Genomic DNA, 20,300 nt, shown 5'->3' on the forward strand with positions numbered 1-20,300 from the left:
CACGACATTGTAAAGTTTTCTATCCTGATACTTTGTTTGATAGGTGCTTGTGTGTCCCGTCCCGAAGTCCTGTCGCTTCACCTGCACAAAACACACCCAGGCACGAAAGCTAGCTCCGCTCCTCTTCCTGTCAGGGGGGCTCGATGTCCTGTCGACCATAAGAAGTTCATAAGAACTGGTGAAATGCAATGTCAGACATCCTAAATAACATCTACACAATATGATACGACCGCTCAGACTCGCTACCACCTACTTCTGCACGTTGAGCTAAGGCAGTCGGACACAGCGAGTCCTTTGTACGTAATGTGACGCGACACTTTTCCCTCTAAATGTGTGCCCTTATTTCTTGCACATAACATGCAATCAAGGATTAAACTTTTCCACAGCCATTTTCAGACAAGATTGAGCATTAATGTCGTAAAAAAATTAACCTGCAAGTTGCTCTGTAAAGTACAAACCTGGATACTTCCTGCTGCCTCTGCACTAGCATGCGTTTGTGATGTCATCATCTAATTACGGTGCTAGATAACAAGCAGCGGGAGACCCCCAGATGCAATTTGTTGTGCGATTCACACTCTCTTACATCAAGCCGAGGCTGGTCTAAATGAAGAGGAATTACTGTAGGGACGTTTTTTTTTCCTCTCATTTCCCCGCTCACTCCGCCTCATTGTATCTTTCCCTCACTTGGAAATGACAAAGGGAAAATGAGGCAGCCAGCCTTCCTACGTGCCACCTCCCTTTAAATTGACATCTGCTCTCGTCTCGCGGCACGCCCGTACCGTTGAGCAAGAAATTAGTTTTTTTTTTAGGTTGTCTCGTCACTTTATTGCTGCTGCTCGCGCCGAAGAGGCTGCGATCTGCATCGAGTCGTTTTAATCTCGCAGACTGGAGAGCGGGGGTATATCTGATCGCTGCAGCTCAGGCCCTTCTGTCTGCAGTTACCGCGCTGAGCTGCCTCAATCCTCCAGGCTCCCCAGGTGTTTGATTCAAGCGCCGGTATAGCTCTGATTAAAATGCAACAGAAGTGCCGCCTTTTGTTTGGCTCCTGCTGCTCCGCGCTCACCCTTCTGCTCTTCTCTTTCTTGCTCTTTCTGTCCGTGCAATTGCTCCTCTTCTCTGTCTCCTACTTTCTTTTTTCTTCCTCAGCTCAGTTTTTTTTTTCTCACTCCTACACATTTGTCTTCTGCCGGCCTTTCATTTGTGGAAATTGGATGACACCACCTCTCCCTGAACCTGGCTAGCACTGTCTCAGCTGAGCTATGGTTTGCTATTCCATGAACATCGCCACCACTATTTCTCTTCCCCCCTCCTCTCTCCCTCTCTTTTCTCTCCCACACTGTTTGCAGCCGCAGTGACTAAAATTGATGTGCAATTCAATGACTCCTCTTACTGAGGTGTTTAATTCTTTCAATACTCGCGAAAGTGCATTTATTTTCCCTCTTAGTGCTCCCCTGAACTCTCTCTTTCCTTAAGTAGAGGTGTATAAAACAAAAGGATTGAAACACTTTCACAGTCATCCCTTTGAGCTTAGTAAAGTGACCTGTATATCCTCGGTGATTGATGGACAGATAGCCTCTCTCCTGACCACATGAGGAGCAGGAGGCAGGAACTGAGATAAGAAAGGAAAAGAAAGGAAAAACACGCATTCCTCTTTGCCTCTGCTCTCTCTGTCCTCCTTTTGATTTCCCTCCATCTCATCTCCCTCCCCCCCTTTACTTTCCTCCACATCTCACTGTAGCGTCTCATCTTTTCTGATTCGGCGTGGCCATAAAACACCCTCCGCGCAGACACTTTGATAGTCAAGGTGAAATTGAAGTGCGGGGTCCCTGGGAGAGTTGCGTCCTCTTTTGCATAATCAGCATTTACAGGAGAACTAATGTTCCAGTTTTGCAGGAACATGATTGGCCTGTCAAATAGCAGCATGCGGCCCGCAAACCCCTGCTCCTCATCATCGATGTATTGTTGTTGCAGGACGCCCGAAGGAGCAAACACTCTCCCTTTTGACTCCTCCTCTTCTCCTCCTCCTTGTCATTTACCTGTAAAACCTCCATCCTATAAATTACCTCCGCCCTGCCCTTTTAATATACTGCATCTGTTGTCAAGCGATAGCAGCTGCATGGTGTGGTGTGTGCTGTGTGGAATACTATAAAATATTTGTGTGTTTGTGAGAACTCATAAATAAAAGCAGATTTAAGTAAATGTGTATTTGGCAAGCATCTGCTCTTCATTTATTAGCTGGTATGAGAAGACAATGACAGCAGTGAGGGAGGAACACTGAGCATATGCACTGAAACACTGGCAGAGCTAGACTACCTTCCCACTGAAAAAGAAATAACACAAGGAAAAAAGACGACCAGGGGTTACATTGGTTTTCGGGGTGTTGCCACAGGTGTTGGGTAATAAAGCTTGGAAGTCCAGTTTCAAGGAGCAATTTATCACTGGAAAAAGGCACTGTCAGTCAGAGCTGGTGTTCTCTGTAATCGACAGAAGCAATAATATGTGAAATTGGCGCCATAGCTGTGGAGAAAGTTGTACAAACAGCTTCGTAGTTTTGCCCATTCTACATTCCTACAAGACCCAGCGTGCATTGCGCCCCTCCCTCTGAAAGGAACGTCCCAGCGAGAGATGCTAGAGTGAAATACTACCGTTAAGCTGCAGGCAACGGCTCAGAGCGGTACAGAATCCGAAATATGACGAGAATATTAACGGCATTAGCTCCTCATAATAGCATGATAGGACTGAGGTTGAAAATTGGCGAACTGGCCCTTTAAGATATTCATTCATAGATAAGAACATTTGTCAAATACAAAAAAGTATCAAAAAAGTGTCAAAGTTACCATGGCAACAATGCTTTTAACACAATAGAAAGAACATTTGAGGGTAAACAGTAGAACCAAATGCCAGATATTGTTGCTTTCAGGTTCAGATGATGTTGCATTCAGGTTCCAGTAGGTCAAGTTTTTTGCTAGGACCTACACAGGGACCCTCAACAAGGCATTATTTTCTTTCAGAAATTGAATGTAATGCAATTGTATTTGCGAACATAGCTGTAATCACATAGATAGCTGAATAACAGATTTAGCAGGTTTGCAGTGTGATTGCAGTGTAAAGGGGAGGGTGCAGGGCTGGCTGTGGAAGTATGTTGTGTGAGATAAGGACCCTTCAAAAATCAGTGAATTGTAAACAAGAGTTGTGCTGTGTATGTAACTCAATCATAGTCAGAGGTGCTTAAGTTATATTTGTCCTGATATGTACGTAATATATTGTAATCACAGCTCCCTGAGGGAAGGCAGAGTTTGTTAGGTGACTTGCTTCAGAGCCCGGTGCCTGGATACAGTTGCTAAAACTGCAGGCGTAATTACAATAAGGGGTTACTTGAGTGTGCGTTCTTGACTGTTGAAACCATGACAGGAAAGCCTTCGAGCGGACCTGGCTATAAATTGCTTGCTGTCAATGTAACTGTGCCCACTGGCAATTTTTCAAACCCACGCCTCCTCCAAAGCCACCATGGTAAAGTTGAAAGTTATGAAATATTAAAGAGTTCTATGTTGTGAGTCCATAACTCATTCCAGCAACACTCGCATTATGCGTTCAGAGCCTTTAATAATCGGCCCATGCCTCCCCGGCTATCTTCACTCGTAATTAAATGCCGACACGCATTTGCCTTCCAGACTTGATTTGATATAATTTATTTATCTCTGGGGCAAATGTCAGCCTGATCTTTTTTTTCTCGTTTTTGCTGTGCAGTGTGTGAGCCTCTCTGCCTGTTTGATGCATAATCAATAGGAGATGTTACTTGGACACTCACCATGTGTTCTTTCTGTCTTGCAGGGCTCCCACCTTGTGCCTCTGCGGATGATGTTCCTGATGACGGCTTGCAACGCAAAGACCGGGACAGCGGATCAATAGGAGTTTTGTTTTCCCTCCCTTCATCCCCCTCTCTCTCCCTCAAACTGTCTTTCCTTATTCTTTGAAGGAAGAGCCGAAACAAAAGAAAAATCCTGATTGTGGACTTGGTACCAGAGCTTGTACTCCTCGTCCTTCTCCTCCTCTCTTCCTCCTCCCCCAACCCCCCTAAGCCTCGCCTCCAGACAGCCCAGAAATGTGTCCCCTAGCTCAGTCAGCAGCTTCCCCAAGCCAGGGGAGCTCCTTTCTCCTCTTGGGGCTCTTGCTGATCATGGGCTCATCCTTCTCTGGAGGCCAACCCCCACCCTTCAAAAGATTTGCCCCTGCTGAGTGGGGGCTTACACATCTGGCCATCCACAACAAAACTGGAGAAGTCTATGTGGGAGCTGTCAACTGGATTTTCAAGCTGTCTAGCAACCTGACCAAACTGCGCAGCCACATGACCGGCCCAGTGGTGGACAATGAGAAGTGCTACCCTCCACCAAGTGTCCAGTCATGCCCTCATGACCTGGCTCAGACCCCCAATGTGAACAAGCTTCTTCTCATAGACTATGCACAGAACCGCCTCATTGCATGTGGCAGCACCTCACAGGGGATTTGCCAGTTCCTACGTCTGGATGACCTCTTTAAGCTTGGCGAGCCGCACCACCGCAAGGAGCACTACCTCTCCAGTGTGGCAGAGTCGGGCACCATGTCCGGAGTCATCATAAGCTCCCCGCACAGTCCGACCAGCAAGCTTTTTATTGGAACGCCCATTGATGGAAAGTCTGAATACTTCCCTACCTTGTCCAGCCGCAAGCTGATGGAGAATGAAGAAAATGCCGACATGTTCAGCTTTGTCTACCAGGATGAGTTTGTCTCCTCTCAGCTGAAGATCCCCTCGGACACTTTGTCCAAGTTCCCCGCGTTCGACATCTATTACGTGTACAGCTTCAGCAGCGAGCAGTTTGTCTATTATCTAACAATGCAGCTGGATACCCAACTGACCTCACCTGACGCCAGCGGAGAGCAGTTCTTCACTTCCAAAATTGTCCGCCTCTGCGTGGACGACCCAAAGTTTTACTCCTACGTCGAGTTCCCCATCGGCTGCACCAAAGACGGGGTGGAGTACCGCCTGGTGCAGGACGCCTTCTTGGCTCGGCCGGGCCGGCAGCTGGCCAACTCTTTGGGGATCTCTGAGAATGAAGACATCCTCTTCACAGTCTTCTCTCAGGGTCAGAAGAATCGGGCCAAACCACCCAAAGAGTCAGCGTTGTGCCTGTTCACCCTGAGGAGGATAAAAGAGAAGATCAAAGAGAGAATTCAGTCCTGCTACAAAGGAGATGGGAAACTGTCCTTACCCTGGCTGCTTAACAAGGAGCTCGCCTGCATCAACTCGGTAAGCTCCAATCTATTCTTAGTGCTTCTTGAGTTTTAAGTTGAGTGCCTACTTTCTGTGTTGCCTTTTTCCTTCAAATGAAACCGTCTACTTATCAGTGAAGGTGCAACATTATGTTCCGATAATTGCGACATTGATCCAGACAGCATTAGCCATTAGTCCAAGCTACGTTCAATCATAACGACCACCATAGGCCTGCAGTGATTAACAATATTCACCGTTTCTTCCTCATGCCGCTTTCTCATTCACTTCTTGCTGCCGTTATTCCCTCCCCCTACGACCTCTTTCTGCTTTGAGTTAGTCAGACGGGGGACATCATTAGCCCGGTCCCCTGGATTTGTGAAATGTCACTCAGGAGTAGCCCTCTCACACACGTACACACAGCGTGGTTCGGTGCACTGCAGCGTGAGATCCTGGGGGATGGCTTGAGCTAGACTTGGTTTTTACTAACTGATCCACGGTGCATGGCCCTGCATGCGTTAAAGAGGACGCATCTCAAACAGACACATGCACTCACACTGGAGTTCTTAAGGCAACACACACACAGTTTAGTTCTCTAAATAGTGAACATATATACCTCCTCTCTGACCTTCACTCTTCATTCTCTTCTCTTCCCCCTCCCTCACTCATGCTCCTCAGGCGGCATCCGCCTGAATCCTCTTATATTTTTGTTCCATCTATTAGTGTGTAGCGAGCCTCACTCTTAAATGACCACCTGTCTCGGCGACCCCATCCTCCATCCTGCCTGCTCTTTAAAGTCACCCATCCATCCGCTCCGTCTCGCTCTTTCTTAAGATGGCTTAATTAAAGGAGCTTTTTAAAAGCCTTTTCTTTAAATGTCAGTGCACACCATTTTCAGCGGCAGGTGTCTTCGTTTCTACATACACAAAAAAGCCATTTACCCTGTGTTGCATAAAAATGCTTTGGTATTACGGGTAAGAGCAGCCCTTTTTCTCTGTGTAGCTCTTTATTAGCTTGAGTGCACAGGTGTGTTTTGTGTGGCAGTGTAAGACCCTGCCAAGTCCTCTTTCACCTTCCTTTGTTCCTGTCTATTGCCACCTTCTGTAGATGTAGTATCTTTTCTTTTCATCGGTTGTCTTCACTCTTTCTTTTGCTTTTCTTTGTTAGGGCCAATCACTCTGACAATAGCTCTGAGGTAAAAACGCAGGCTATCTCATTTATTTCAATTAGACCTTTGCACTGGTGCAGTGGGAGCTCTTGGTGCAGAGTTCTGTGCTACAGAACCGCAGGTTGGTACAAAGAATGAGTGTGATGTTTATGCGCTACAGAGCATCACCCACTGGCTGGTCAGATACTAGTATGTGCAAGTGTACATGGCAGGTAGATAACTGCACTGTGCTGACACACCGCTGACCTCATCAGCATTTAGCAAGAGGAGAATTATTGCCGTCATGATAACTCTCAATAGAAGGTCTGTCCAACTTCAAAGGTATATAAACCGCCGTGCAGTGTTTGCTTTTGATAAGAAAACTAGACATCCTGGTTCGCATTTCAGCCATGCAAAGGAAGCCTGTAGTGATGTAGCTGGTGTTAGCAGGGAAAACAAAGGTGTGACCAATAACTTTAGAGTTGACTTTTATTGAAATGTTCCAAGTCATACTGTTGAGCCGGCTCGCACAACATAAGAGCGCTTCAACTGGCACACCTACCGTACAAACGGGAATATAAGTCGCGCCGGAATATAAGACGCAGTCTGTTTCTGTGGGTATCCCAGAGGGAAAAAGGTGGAGCTATTTATTAATAAAAATGCGTATACAAGTTTTTTCAATTTCTTGTAATTTAAAAAACACTCAAAACGCACACTAACTATAGCCTGCCATCTGTTTTCGCCATGTCGAGTTTGCCTGCAGTAGTTGAGCTCGGCCTACGGTGACGTTGATTGTTGTGCGGAAGGCGGCCGCACATGTCAGCACATGTCCGTGACGAAGCTTTAGCTAGATTATTGCCGTCGTCAGGGTAAAATACTGTAACACAATAAAGAACCTCTCTCAGCATTATATACTGGAATATTGGTCGCACAGGTATATAGGACACGGCCCACCTTTTTAGATGAAAAAATGTTTTAAAAGTGCGTTTTATACACTAAATTGTTTACGGTAAATGAAATGCAGCAATTAGTCATTTCATTATTGAGTATTTCTTGCTATTAAAAAACTCCTATGCTTCAACCCCCTCCCCCCATTCTGTGATTTAAGCCTACATTTGCATTCACTCATAACTAGCACCATTTAAACATCGTCTCAAAACCGCCCCATGTAAGCTGTCATCACCGATGATGTAATAGCCTCAGAGATAAGCTCATTGGCTGACCCCGTGACAGCAGCGAGGCTGGAGGGGTCGTCGTCAGGTTAATGACGCCTGCCACTCTGCCCCTAAGCAGTGACCTGATGTCAGCTGCCCACCACTGACCTTAACCTCAGTCAGTGGTCCGAGGGACCTCGTATGTGACCTCGGATGAATGCCTGATATCGTTTTTCAGCGTGGGAGCCGGTGCTGCGCAACATAACTAAACACAACAAACACAGAGAGACACAGAGAGACACAGAGCAGGCTGGATCAGATCTCACAAGTCAAATAACAGAGAGAAGATGTTTGATTTAAAGAGGGGAAAAAAAATACTCCATCTTTTCCCCATTTCTCCCACTGAGCCTGGTATATGAACCAGCAATCTCCCACTCCCCAGCTCTGTGTTTAAGCTACTGGTGTTTGATGCTGAACCACACCCAGATTTTCCCGGCCATTCCAGCCTTCCTCATGTGACCGAGCAGTGTGGGAAAAGCCGTGTAACGTGGGGTGGGCGGGCAACTGCGTTTAGGTTGACCCTGCCACATAGCTGTAGAGAGGGCGGGTGGAGGGGTGGAGGTGAGGGAGGCCTGGACAGCTGTTAGCCACACAGCCATGATGGATGGCCAGGCGCTCCGTCAGCTCTCTGTGAGGAGCTCATGTTAGTGCTGGACGGTGATTTCTTCGCCTCTGGCCATCTTTAGGATGACATGTTTACGGGCACAGTGCGCTGCGGCCTGTTTGTCTGCAAACACAAATGTTTGAGCACATTAGAAGCATTTCTGATACATAACGTTCATCACCTCAGCCCTGTTACCTGGCTATATTTGTCTGCTTTGTGTGTGTGTGTGTGCAGGCGCACACGTGTTAGTTTGTGTGTCTCTGTTTTGTCCCTGAGCTTTATTAGTGAACCCCTGACCTTCTCCCCGCTTTGTGAGTGGATCAATACAAACCATTTCCACACAGAGGAAAGAGAGAAAGAGAGAGAAGAGAGGTATAGAGAGAGCGAGGGAGAGAGAGGTGCTAAGTTACGGGATTGTGAGATGGAGATGAATTAAAAAAACAGGTGTGAAAAGGAGAATGTGTTGGGAATGGGAGTAGGGGGGGGGGGGGAACAAGAGGCAGCAAGAACCAGAGAGAAGAAGGGCGTGGGCGAGCGGAGAAAGAGAGAGAACACGAGGGAGTCGGAGGGAGAGGAAGAGTCAGACGCCAAAGAAACGTACAGGAGAGAGTAGAGGAATTTGAAGGATGGTGTTCAGGAGATGAGGGAGACGGAGTGAGTGTGAGAATAGAAGAGCGAGCCAAGGAGGCTTGGAGGGAAGCAGAGGAAGGAGGGGAAAGTGTTACCTGTCCGCACTGCTCGATGCATGTTGGCATGCATATATACTTTAACTGATGTTGCCGTTTGGAATCAGGAGCCCCAATCAGCAAGCTGCAGACTAGATGAGGAATGCAGATATGTTCTTCTACTGTAGCACCGTGAAAACGCCAAACAACATCAGTCATGCAGAGTTTGATGTGGAGCCATGTTTTGTGCTGCAGTCACGCAGGCTAACGTCAGAGCCTCTCAAGAAAGTTTCCCCAACATTTTTTATGTTTCTTGAGATTTAGGCTATTCCAATTCCAATCCATGCAGATAAAAACTATGAGCTTCAGGCCTCCGCATAACCATAAACACAAGAGTGGTGATTTTAATGGAAGAGAGAGAGAGAGAGAGAGAGGGATAAACAGAGGAAGAGAGGAAAAATGGCATGCAGGGAGAGAAGGAGAGAGCGGCAAGCCTTTTACAGCCAGGGTGTGCTCAGAGGACAGGCAGTGATTCACCGACGCAGAGAAGAGGGAGGCGAGAGGAAGAGTGATAGCCCCAGAAATCTTTTCGCCGCCACTGCCAAGAACAGCGGGAGAAAAGGGCGGATGACAGCGAGAGGGGAGAGCGATAGAGGGAGGAGAGGAGAGGGTGATTGAACGCTGGCTGCGACACAAATAATATCGTGTCCGTCACCTGGCCACCGCACTGTCCTCTTCAGCAGCACGCCTCTCTGTCATGTCAGCTCTCTATGCGTGTGTGTAGCTGTGTGTGTGTGTGTGCTCATCTGACAGGGAGTGTATATCTGGGAGTAGGTGCTGTATTAACAAGGTCTCAGGAACACAACAAAACTCCTTTGGTGTGTGTGCTACTTTGCTCAGGGGTCACTTTGCTGAATATATTTTCTTACTCACTAAATACGTCACATTAAAAGGTGATTACAGTTTTTTTTCTCTCCATAGCAAGCAACACATTCAACTAGTAACCTTCAAAGGTTATATGAACGCACCTATAAAGTGGTGATATTTAACACCAGGGCAGTTTGGTCATATTAGCTTGTGAATGTTCTCCTGAATGGCTCCCTACACGTCAGTCCTTGGTAGAGAAGTTCTCAATTTCCAGGGTTTGTTTGGGGCATGCTCACGGCACTTTTTTGGTCATCATGGCCGACATACTTGTGATCAATTCCCACTAGAAATCATTCTGCTCTGGACGCACACTCCTTCCTCAATAGCAGAGCTTTACTACAGCTGTCATTGTGCACCATTAAAATACTTGACGTGCTTTTTGACTACAGGAACCTTCCCCAGGTACTAGGAACCTTTTGAGGAACTTGAGGTCTAAATGTAGTTCGAGGGTAATTGATTTACCCCCTGAAAAGTCCCTGCTCAGCGGGTAGTACTTCCCAGTGGTCCAGGAACTTTCAGGGCGGGGCCTGCAGTGCTGATCGTCTCTGATTGGTCGAGTACTTACACCGTTTTATTTCACCCGCCATGTTTAAAAGACTGCTGCTGCAAGCTCACTGTTATCATCATTATCAGTCAGCTGTTCTCAGTGCAGTAAAGCACAATCAAATCGTGCTTTATGGCGTCATCTTTGTTGTATGGTCTTCATCTTCATCTTACCGCCACCTACTGGACTGGACCTACTGCACAGTTACTTTCATTGCTTCTCCATACGTCATTGGTCTGGTTTGTATAATCCTCCCGGGACTTTAGGCCTCTGTGGAAACGCAGACAACAATGGGCCACAGGAACCATTTACTTCCTTAAAGAGAAGGACTCAATCAAAGTTCCTGGTACTTTTGGTTGAAAAAGCAGATAGCGACATAAACGAATGATTATCAGCTACAGGATGATGTATTTTAAGTATGCCCGTAGCGCTTTGCTGTTGGTCAGAGCTGCATTTGTCATCACATATTTGGTTTATCCAGACAATGATGACCGGGCATTCAAATCCTGACCAAGTTTTTCCGCATGAATGATACTCAACATTGAAGCAAGCTCTCAGATAGGCACTAGTTTCTCTAAACAGAGCTGCTGTGAAGCTTTTAAACCTGCTAGCCTTTGCCTTACTCACTGCAAATAAGTTTGCTGCAAGTAACCATCTACAAGTATAGAAATATAGGTTAAAGCTCCTGTGATGTGTGAGGAGATTTCAGACCTATTTTCTCTTTGCTGATCTTGTCCTGTACATGTGTAAGTTGTGTTTTCTGGTGAAAAATCTTCTTTCTTTTATGATTTAAACATCACTAATCGAGAATCTTTGCTCTGAAAGATGTAAACAAAGGCTGTTTCGCCCACATGCTGTCAATCTCCTCGTCCGGCACCTACCCCGTGGCAGCAGTCACAGGCACTGAAAATATCTACAAAGAAATAATCAATCCTGTCGCTATTGGTCTTGCTTGCTTTTGTAGGTCATATAGATGCATCTGTATTCATTTCAGTCCGTTTCATAACAGGAGCTTTAAGCACAGAGAATTGTTACATACAAAGTCTTAAATGACTAATTGTGATGTAAGGAATAAAAAGACTCTTGTCTCGTCTTGTCTTGACCAAAGACCATTCAAAATGTCGATCTGCTTTCTCTCGATCGCAAGATGGATGAGGAGGCTTTGAACTTTGTCACAAGCCAAAGCATCAATCAATCAGAGTATTGGCCTTTGTGAAATAAAGGAGTTGATCTCAAGTATTCATATTTTGATGCTGCATAGACCAGCTGTCGCACCACCATCAGTGCCAAAGGTGGGGTTTGATGGATGGCCTGACATCGATATTGAAACTATTGGTTATTTAGATTTGTCACTGATGGTGCTCGTTGCTGCACTGCAGTCATAAGACTTTAGTTGCTGTGTGCACTAAATGGACTTGGCCAATATTGTCTAATGTACGTGACTCACTTCTGCTCTTTGTGAAACACAGTCGTATTTCTGCAGACCTAATCTAAAAGGATGTGCCTGCAAATGCGTTTAAGTAATTAGACCTGATTAATTGAGCCAGCGTTGACGAGTAGAGTTAATTGACAGTCTAAATGAGTCAAGCTAAGAGACACCGATTGGGCAGGTTGACTTAAACGTTATTGCTACTAATGGGTCATGTTTCAGTTAATATTCAGTGATTTGATTTTAAAAATGGGAATTTGTTAATTTGTTTACAGGTTTGACATTTGATTATGTGTGTGTGCGTGTGTGTGTGTTTGAGCTAACAATGTCACACCCACTCCGTGCTCGAGTGTGGCTCTCATCCCATTATTACAGGACAATAGGAAACCTTTTGGAGAAGACCCCATGCAGACGCTGTGTGAGCTGCTTAATTCTCCCTCTCTTTATTCCTGACCTTTCTCTCTCTCTCTCCGAGGAGTGTTTAGCTCAACAAATCCCCATCCCTCGCACCACTCTAATGATACTAATTGTCAGTGTAATTATGTATTGATCTGTACTGTGTGTGGGTGTTGTGTTGCATACATCATTATCAAGAGTAATCAGAAAATGTGGAGCCGGGTTTGTGTGTGTACCGCGCATGCTAATAGACTCTTTGTTTGTTTGCCTAAAGTTTCTTATTAAAGAGCTAAATCTGCTTTACAACAACACACTGGTTTTATAGACACATTACAATAAGATGATTCCCAGTGCTCCCAGTTGTGTTCCAGGTTTTTTAAAGCAGGCTTTTGTCTTGAAAGAATTTTTAAATGCAGTCTTTATTAAAACATAGACAAATTCCTGAATATCCATTTATAACCAGATATAAATAGAAACAGTTAAGTGTATGTTTTTATTTATTAAATCTATTTAATAGCAAGTTTTATTCACAAATTTAAAAACTTGATTCACTATATTGACTTTATAACTCCTTAATATGTCACCTCACATGTTTTTGACTGAGCTATAGGAAGCACTCAAATTTCTTGAAGTAGTAAAACTGCTTCTATGGTGTCAAAGGTCACAATCCTTACTTGGCAAATCACATTTTGAATGACATCCCACGGCGGTGCATGTGACAGTCAGGGTGGTGCAGCCATGTAATTTAAACATGCGATTCAGAATCAGAGGATAAAGCAGAAGCACTGCAATCTGATACTTATAAATTCAAATTGATCAATGAATGAAAGGTCACAATATGTTAGCGGTTAGCCTACACATGAGCTACGTGATGCATGATGATGCTCCTCCTGTTTTCAAAGGTATGAATGCAGTGCTTAATGGTGGATCTATACCACGAGTTAGGGGCATAGTATACATACGCCAAACTCCTCCTCCCTGCACTCATCACATGCCGCCAACATGAGGTCATCAGTGTCCCACACTAGAATCCGGCAGATGACAAAAGAACAGTCAGCACCTGCAGGAGTCAATAATTACCCTTAGGTGATGTCAGGCTGGGTGTGGATAGCAGGATAGCTGCTGTGTGATTGGGTTGCAAAATTTACTGCATTATTTTCCTAATAGAAATAGAAATAAAAGAGGTTCAATATATCTTTTGCTGTTGAAAACCTTCACATCTTATGGCGCTCCTCTTTCGCTGCTGGTCCTGAGGCAGTCAGAGGTGAAGCAGTGTGCTTCAGTGCACCTGTTGAGCGGTTTATAATGGCGGGAGAAGGTGTGTTACCCACTCACTTCCTCCACCCACGTTTCCCCGCACTATAGCGCTCCTCTTGTCTGCCTTTGAGCTCGCATTAGCATAGGTTTATTTTCAAAAGACTGTATGCTCCTTTGTGTGCATTCACAGGCGTGTTTCCTCCTCTACATACGCCATACACTTTACATTATTCCTCCACTGTCTCTCCCATTCAGTCAGATCTGGGTCTAAACATGTGGTGACAGCTTCTGGAAGCAGCTCTCTGAACAGGTGCCAACTGCTTGAGGTTTCTCTGTCTGCCTGGAGTGCACTCAACATCGAAATTACTACCCTGCAACCCATGAATATGGAATCATTGCAGTCATCTCTTTTTCTGAATTATTGATCAGTTAGGAGCCAATGACACATTCCTAAAAAACATCTCAGAAGGAAACAATTCATTTAATGTAAATAGTTTGAAAAATGTCCTTATTTCCTCAATCACATCTTGTCTTAAGTTTTGAATCATTAGCTTCTATAAATGCTTCAACATAACAAAAACACTTTTCCCTCAAGATGTTGGCAGTGCGTCGTGCTTTTTGTCCAGCACCTTTGAGACACAACCAGCGAACACACTCCATGGAACATATCTCCAAGGAGGCAGCAGCGTCACAGCTGACGTCCGTGTTCAGCCTTATGAGACTCTGTCTTTTCATAAACACAGAGGGTGTTTAAAGGTGTGTGAGTGTGTCTGTGTGCGGCCTATTTTTACCTCGTATACCACATTTTAATTGCATGTTGTGCACAGTGTTCTCCACATGGAGGCTCAGCCCTGGCAAATGTTGTGTTTATTGGCGTGGACTAAAATCAAATAATGGACAACTTTATAGAAAAATATGAAACAGGCTTTCGAAGCTTCTCATTGTTTAAAATAATAGTTCACTACTTGAATAAAAGTCAGACCCATTGTGTGTTTGGTGACTGGATGAGTCATGGCTGAACTAATGTCATGTGTTGGATAATTCCTTTAACTAAAACAGGAAATGCTTTTCGTTGTGTGAGCTGAATGGACAAGACTTCCATTACCGGCTGTTTATTCTTGGTGTCAGTGCTGTACTGTGCATTATGAAGCCTGTAATGCACTCTGACCTGAGTTGAGGTCAGTAGGTTGTGTGTGTGTGTGTGTGTGTGTGTGTGTGTGTGTGTGTGTGTGTGTGTGTGTGTGTGTGTGTGTGTGTGTGTGTGTGTGTGTGTGTGTGTGTGTGTGTGTGTGTGTGTGTGTGTAAGAAAGGTACCTTTAATCTGGTTTGGCGGTGATATCAGTTGACTTTCACCTCACAAACACCTATACACAAACATGCAAACTTTCACTTTGTTACCATGGAAACCATCAGATGCTATCGGAATGTTGCTCTTCTGCTTTATAAACAAGCACGGGGATGCTTCCATGCATGCTCGCACTGACACGCACTCGCACACAACCTCTGCAGCACGTCTCGTGTTTATTCTTCTTGAAATAAAACCCAGGCGGTGTCTCCATGAGTTCAAGGCCCCCCGCTGAGATTTCTGGGTAATTTATGAGCTGCCCCTCTCCCAGAATCCCTCACTCTGCTTGGAGCCAGCCACATGCACACACAAGCACATAGACTCATTGCAGGTAGAAGGCACCTGCAACTGCCAGCATACTGGCTAGTAGTGTGTGTGTGTGTGTGTGCGTCTCATCTGATATGAAAACAAGGTGGACGGCTGCAGAGAAACAGCTCTTATGGTTGATGCCAGATAATTTGCCTTTTCCTACTGTCCTCTTCTTCCTCTCCTGTTCACACACACGCAGACAGCACATGCTCATGCACATGGAAACAACACACACACTGACCCTCTCACCACCGCAGCAGGTCATTTCGTGCGCACGACTTGGTTCGACGAGGAGACAGCTAATGACTAGCAAGAAGAGCTCCATCTTTTTTTGTCTCGTCCTCACAAACATATGCACATGCTCGACTAACACACACACAGACACACAGATGAATTGAAGGCTTGTCTTGAAACCTCGCTGTCAGCATTTATACCCGCCACTTCTTTCCCTCTCTCTTTTGTCCCCTCCCTCCTCCTGTCATACAACAACATATTTGTTGTGCAGATTTCTCTGTACAAACAGGTTTTAAGCAGAAACACAGCTCCCGTCCTGTTAACTCACAGAGTGTTGTTGTGTTGCCGTCCATGTTTTCCTTCCTCCTTAACAGCCATAACTCACAGCGGTACATTCACTCAACAACACCATGTATGTTCCTGTACATAAGCCCATATTGTGTTCTGCTGTTTCCACACGTTTTACTGAATGGAGGTCACTATTGACAAATTCCACTTGAGGTCGGCGTAACGTGCGCCCACACATATTTTCTTGGCGTAATACGTTGAAGCAATAGCGATCACAGGGGAATGATTATTCAGCCGTTTCCTCCAGTCGGTGCGGGCCGGCCTCAAACATCTGCAATCAGTCAGTGTTATTGTGGGCTGAGTTGTGTGTACACGCGTGTTTGGTGCCATATGAATGATCATCAGTGTGAAGTGGGTGAAGCAGCTCCACCCGGGGGAAAGCTCCACAGTTATGGCTGTTTGTGAGCAACACACGTGACTTCAGCTGTTTCTGGAGTGTCTGTATGCGTGTGTGTGTTTGTCTTTGTGTGCAATCCTCGTCTATAGTATCAGCAGTATCTTGGTCACATATTTCTCCGTGACCTTGAATATCACTTGACAGCTCACATGTCTGGTATACACACCACAGGTATAATGCATCACTCTCTGTATATTAACCCTTTCAGTCAGGGTTTATGGCAGCTTATATGGTCTGTCAATTACCGTATTGCTCTGATTATAAGACCACCCTGATTATAAGACGACCCCCCCGCCACATTTTCATTCTAAAGTAATTTCTAAAGACCTTTTAAATAAAATCACGTTTTTCAAAATCTTATTAATCACATTTAAATTCAGTAGTGAATAAAAGTGAGGTCTATTTATAGAGCAGCCTTTAAACAGCTGGAGATGACGTTACCTTCGTTCCGTTTTCCACACTCACACCCTCACCATGGAGGGCCTGCCCTGTCCTGGGGGACTCCGAAGAACTTAACCAGGCTGGGCTGAGAGCGCAGGAGGACATAGCATGGAGCTCCGCGGATAGCCATGGCGCTACGCAGCGCTACAGCAGTCCATGATCTTTCTGGGCTCACCATCTTCAGACATTACATTGATGTGGGTTTTTCAGACGGAAGGACCCGCTAATAAATGTTGATGGTCTCTGTTCCCATTGCCAGTGGAGTGTGCTCTCTCTTTTCTGCTGCGTCACTGTCTGACGTCACAAACGCGCCGGAAACAGTGAAGATGTTACAGTGCTTACGTCTTTATTGTATCTATTACTCATTCAGTCTGTGTATCAAACTCGCCACCGACAAATTTAGAGCGATGTTATGTGTGTAGCGTGTCGACCTGGGGATTGTGTTCGCATCAATGCCGATCAGAGCTGAGGCAGTAATTACCCGGGTCTACTGCAGAGTCTTTTGACCCGGGTCTGATTGTAACCTTTCCCATAAAGCAATACAGCCGGGTGTTAGCAGGTTTTTTGACCAGTTGTTGGTTAACTTGGCCTAATTTAAAGCTATTTTGTTCCAGATGATCACAGTGTCTCTCCATCTTTCATCCCCTTGGCTCTGTAGTTGTGAGTGACGGCTGTCCTCAGTCATGAGGGGTCACGCGCTTTACAGATAAGTGGCGCTGTCTACTGTTGTGAACTATTGGCCTTTAAAAGTCTAGCCCCTGAATATAAGACAACCCCACTTTTTCAGATGCATTTGTGTATCTGTCTTATATTTAGACCAATTCGGTACTTAATACGTTTGCATAATCAGCAAGAATTTTTGTATTAAATGACAAGTTTTATTCATTTCTAAGCAAAAACAGCTTTCTCCTTCTCGCATGTCTTTACACCGAGGAGTTGGTACAAAGAGATGACACCCACGACCGGATTGTTACCCATATTCAGATGCAGATATCTGATTACAGAGATACATAAAAAGCTAAATCATCGTCAGACAATAGCTGCTGGGTTCTGGGGTTGCATTTCAGCAAATGTTTTCCACCGTTCTCGCCCTCCTCAAGGACGGATTTCCTGCAAACAACCAGAACCTGCTCAAACACAAATGGTCAGACAGAAACCAAACACTTCCAACACCTTGTCCCTTGCTTACAGAGAGTTTAAGCTTGTGTTTTAAGTTTAACTTGCACTTATACTTCCTGTTTTTGTAAGGGGCTATTTGGAGAGCAGAGAAATCTGCAGAAAATCAAAACAAGAAACCTCCTCTTCTGCATTTAAGAGCCTCCTTCCAAAGTCACAGGAAGGTGGCTGGCTTAACTCTCTCGTCCCCGGCGGACTTTTTGCGTCTTTGAAAGGAAGAAAATGCTGCGGGACGTTTACGGCGGTCTCCAGCCAGTAACCCTGCAGAGACCACAGAGAGGAATATTCTTTCCATACTGAATATCAGCTCCGGCTCACGTGGGAATCTTTTAGTGCCTCAAATTGCAGCGCCCGCATCAGAATGCAGCCTCCATTAAAATGTTTCCAACCTCATGGGAAACGCCTGTTATTCCATGCTGATCCGTGCTGTTTAAACCCTGCAGACCTGCAGGAATGCTATAGCACCTTTACCCTCTAGTGCCCCAGTGGGACCTATATAGGCTCGGTGTGTGTGCTTGTTTGTGCATTGTGTGTAGTGGTGTGTGTTAACCCTTATGGCCTCTCGGGGATACTGTATACAGTATTTCTCACTATTATGCTCCTCTGTAGAAGATGGATTAACCCTTTTAACTGTTTTCCCTCAGGCTCTGATGTCATGGGCTTGCTTTTGTGTGTTAGTGTGTGTGTGTGTGTGTGTGTGTGTGTGTGTGTGTGAGTGACTCTAATCCAGATTGATGGATCTCTATCCCATGACTATATTGTTTAGAATTGTTGCCCCTAGTTGTGTGTCATATGAAGACGATGGGAATTGTTTTGTAGCTTGTAGCCAAATCCGTTTGTACGCTCAGACAATAAACCGGCTGCTTTGGTTGAATGTGCGTCTTTTGTGTATGTGCGTGTGTGTGTGTTTGTCGTGCACGGGCTTACAAGTCCTCACATGTGTGTTTGCCGGTGTGTGCTGTCTGTCAGTCGCCTTTGTTCGGAGGAAAGAAATGGCCCCCTAGCCATTAGCGGTCACAAAAGAAAGTTGTTTCAGGTAATGGCTGTGTGTGTTTCCGTCCCGCTTACACACACACACACACACACACACACACACACACATATAGATGCTCAATTAAAATGTCTTCTTTTCTTTTACCATGTGACTTTACCCTGGAGCGGAACAAATATAGAACAAGATGCAGAAGCTCTTTGTTGACTCCAGCTGATAGCCCGCTACCCCACCTTACACACACATTGACACACACACACACACACACACATACACACACACACGCATGGTCCAAAGAGGTGTGAGAGGGGGCAGAGGAAGACTGATTTAGGGATGGAGGCAGATGGACACTTGCCGAGAAGGGACGGCTAAAGAGGGAGATGCAGAGCGATTAGGCGAGGAGCGATGGATGGACGGAGGTAGAGAAGGACAGGGAGGGGATATTGATGTTTGCTCGGTTACTGTAGCCGCTGGAAGGAGACGGGGAAAACGAGAGGGAAAGTACAAAAAAACAGATTATTGACATGTGCCGAGCCGCAGGCAATTTAGGCAGATCAGGGCAGAGAGAGAGAGAGAGGGAGAGGGAGGGAGACAGACAGAGGGAGGGAGGGGGTGTGTTATCTTTTCTCCTGTTTGGATCAATCAGATGATGTAGTGATAAGACTGTGGATTACGCTGCCATTTATACACTCTCAGAATGTGTTTGTGTGTGTGTGTTAATCACACAGGCATCATATGGGTCAGCAGGCAGCCCAGGGCGACGGGCCCCCTCATGACACAGGAATGCTCCACATATTGTCACATGGTCCTCCAGCCTGACCGACATGTCACCGCCGTGACTGAACACTTCACAATGTGCTGAAGCTTTTTCTTCATGGTGGGATTCAGTTGGGGAGAAAGAGGGCTGTGTTCATGAACGGCTGTGTTCATGAAAGGCTCATGTTTGAATTGGCTGCTTAACTTGTTGGATAATCAAATTAAAGTGTTGAAATAAGATGACTCACCTACAGCCCCGTCTGCACTCCCACTGTGACGCGGAAACAAGCAACAAGTGGACCTAAAGACGGCTCTGCTGCTGTTTAAATAAGCGCTGAGGAACTCAAGTGCTGGTGTCTTGGGGTTCATCTGACCTTTGACCTTTGTGTTTCATTCCCAGCTCTCTGCTAGTGTTTCTTCTCTCTATCCTTCAAACTCATGAAGAAGGTTGTGTGCTTAATTGGAAAATATATGCCTCATACAAAATACACTAAAAAATGTAAATAAAACTTGGTGTTTATTATACCAAACACCAGACTTAAAGGGCCAGTTCGCCGATTTTCATCCTCAGGCCTTTCATGCTATTATGGGGAGCTAATGCCACTATGGTAGGGGAAAAATGGGCCCTGGAAAACCACCGCCAGACTATGTAATACATGAGCCCGCTAAACTACACTTTCTCAATCTAGGAAGCCTGCCTCCGATGTCATGTCTCGTTCAAAATCGTCAAGTTTGACATGTAGACTGCAGACCTGAAGATGTTTTGAGACAATCCAACAGGAATATTGTCGTCTTATTTCGGATTCTGTACCGCTCTGAGCCATTGCCTGCAGCGAAGTGGTCGTATTTCACTCGGAATTTCACTAGGCATGTAG

The 20,300-nt window shown here is 45.5% G+C and overlaps 1 protein-coding gene across 1 annotated transcript in view; it reads left to right on the plus strand.

Moving 5' to 3' along the window:
• The window catches only part of plxna1b (plexin A1b), a 185,279-nt gene that overhangs the window by 30,729 nt on the left and 134,250 nt on the right, over positions 1-20,300 (plus strand). Inside the window, exon 2 of the mRNA XM_069678988.1 lies at positions 3,832-5,284. Coding sequence (XP_069535089.1) covers positions 4,103-5,284 — 1,182 coding nt within the window. The 5' untranslated portion in view covers positions 3,832-4,102. The remainder of the gene's footprint in view (positions 1-3,831; positions 5,285-20,300) is intronic.

The sequence above is a fragment of the Semicossyphus pulcher genome, unplaced genomic scaffold (genome assembly GCF_022749685.1).
Source record: "Semicossyphus pulcher isolate SPU_LCO1_2020_fin unplaced genomic scaffold, fSemPul1.0.p SCAF_3, whole genome shotgun sequence".
Classification (NCBI taxonomy): Eukaryota; Metazoa; Chordata; class Actinopteri; order Labriformes; family Labridae; genus Semicossyphus; species Semicossyphus pulcher.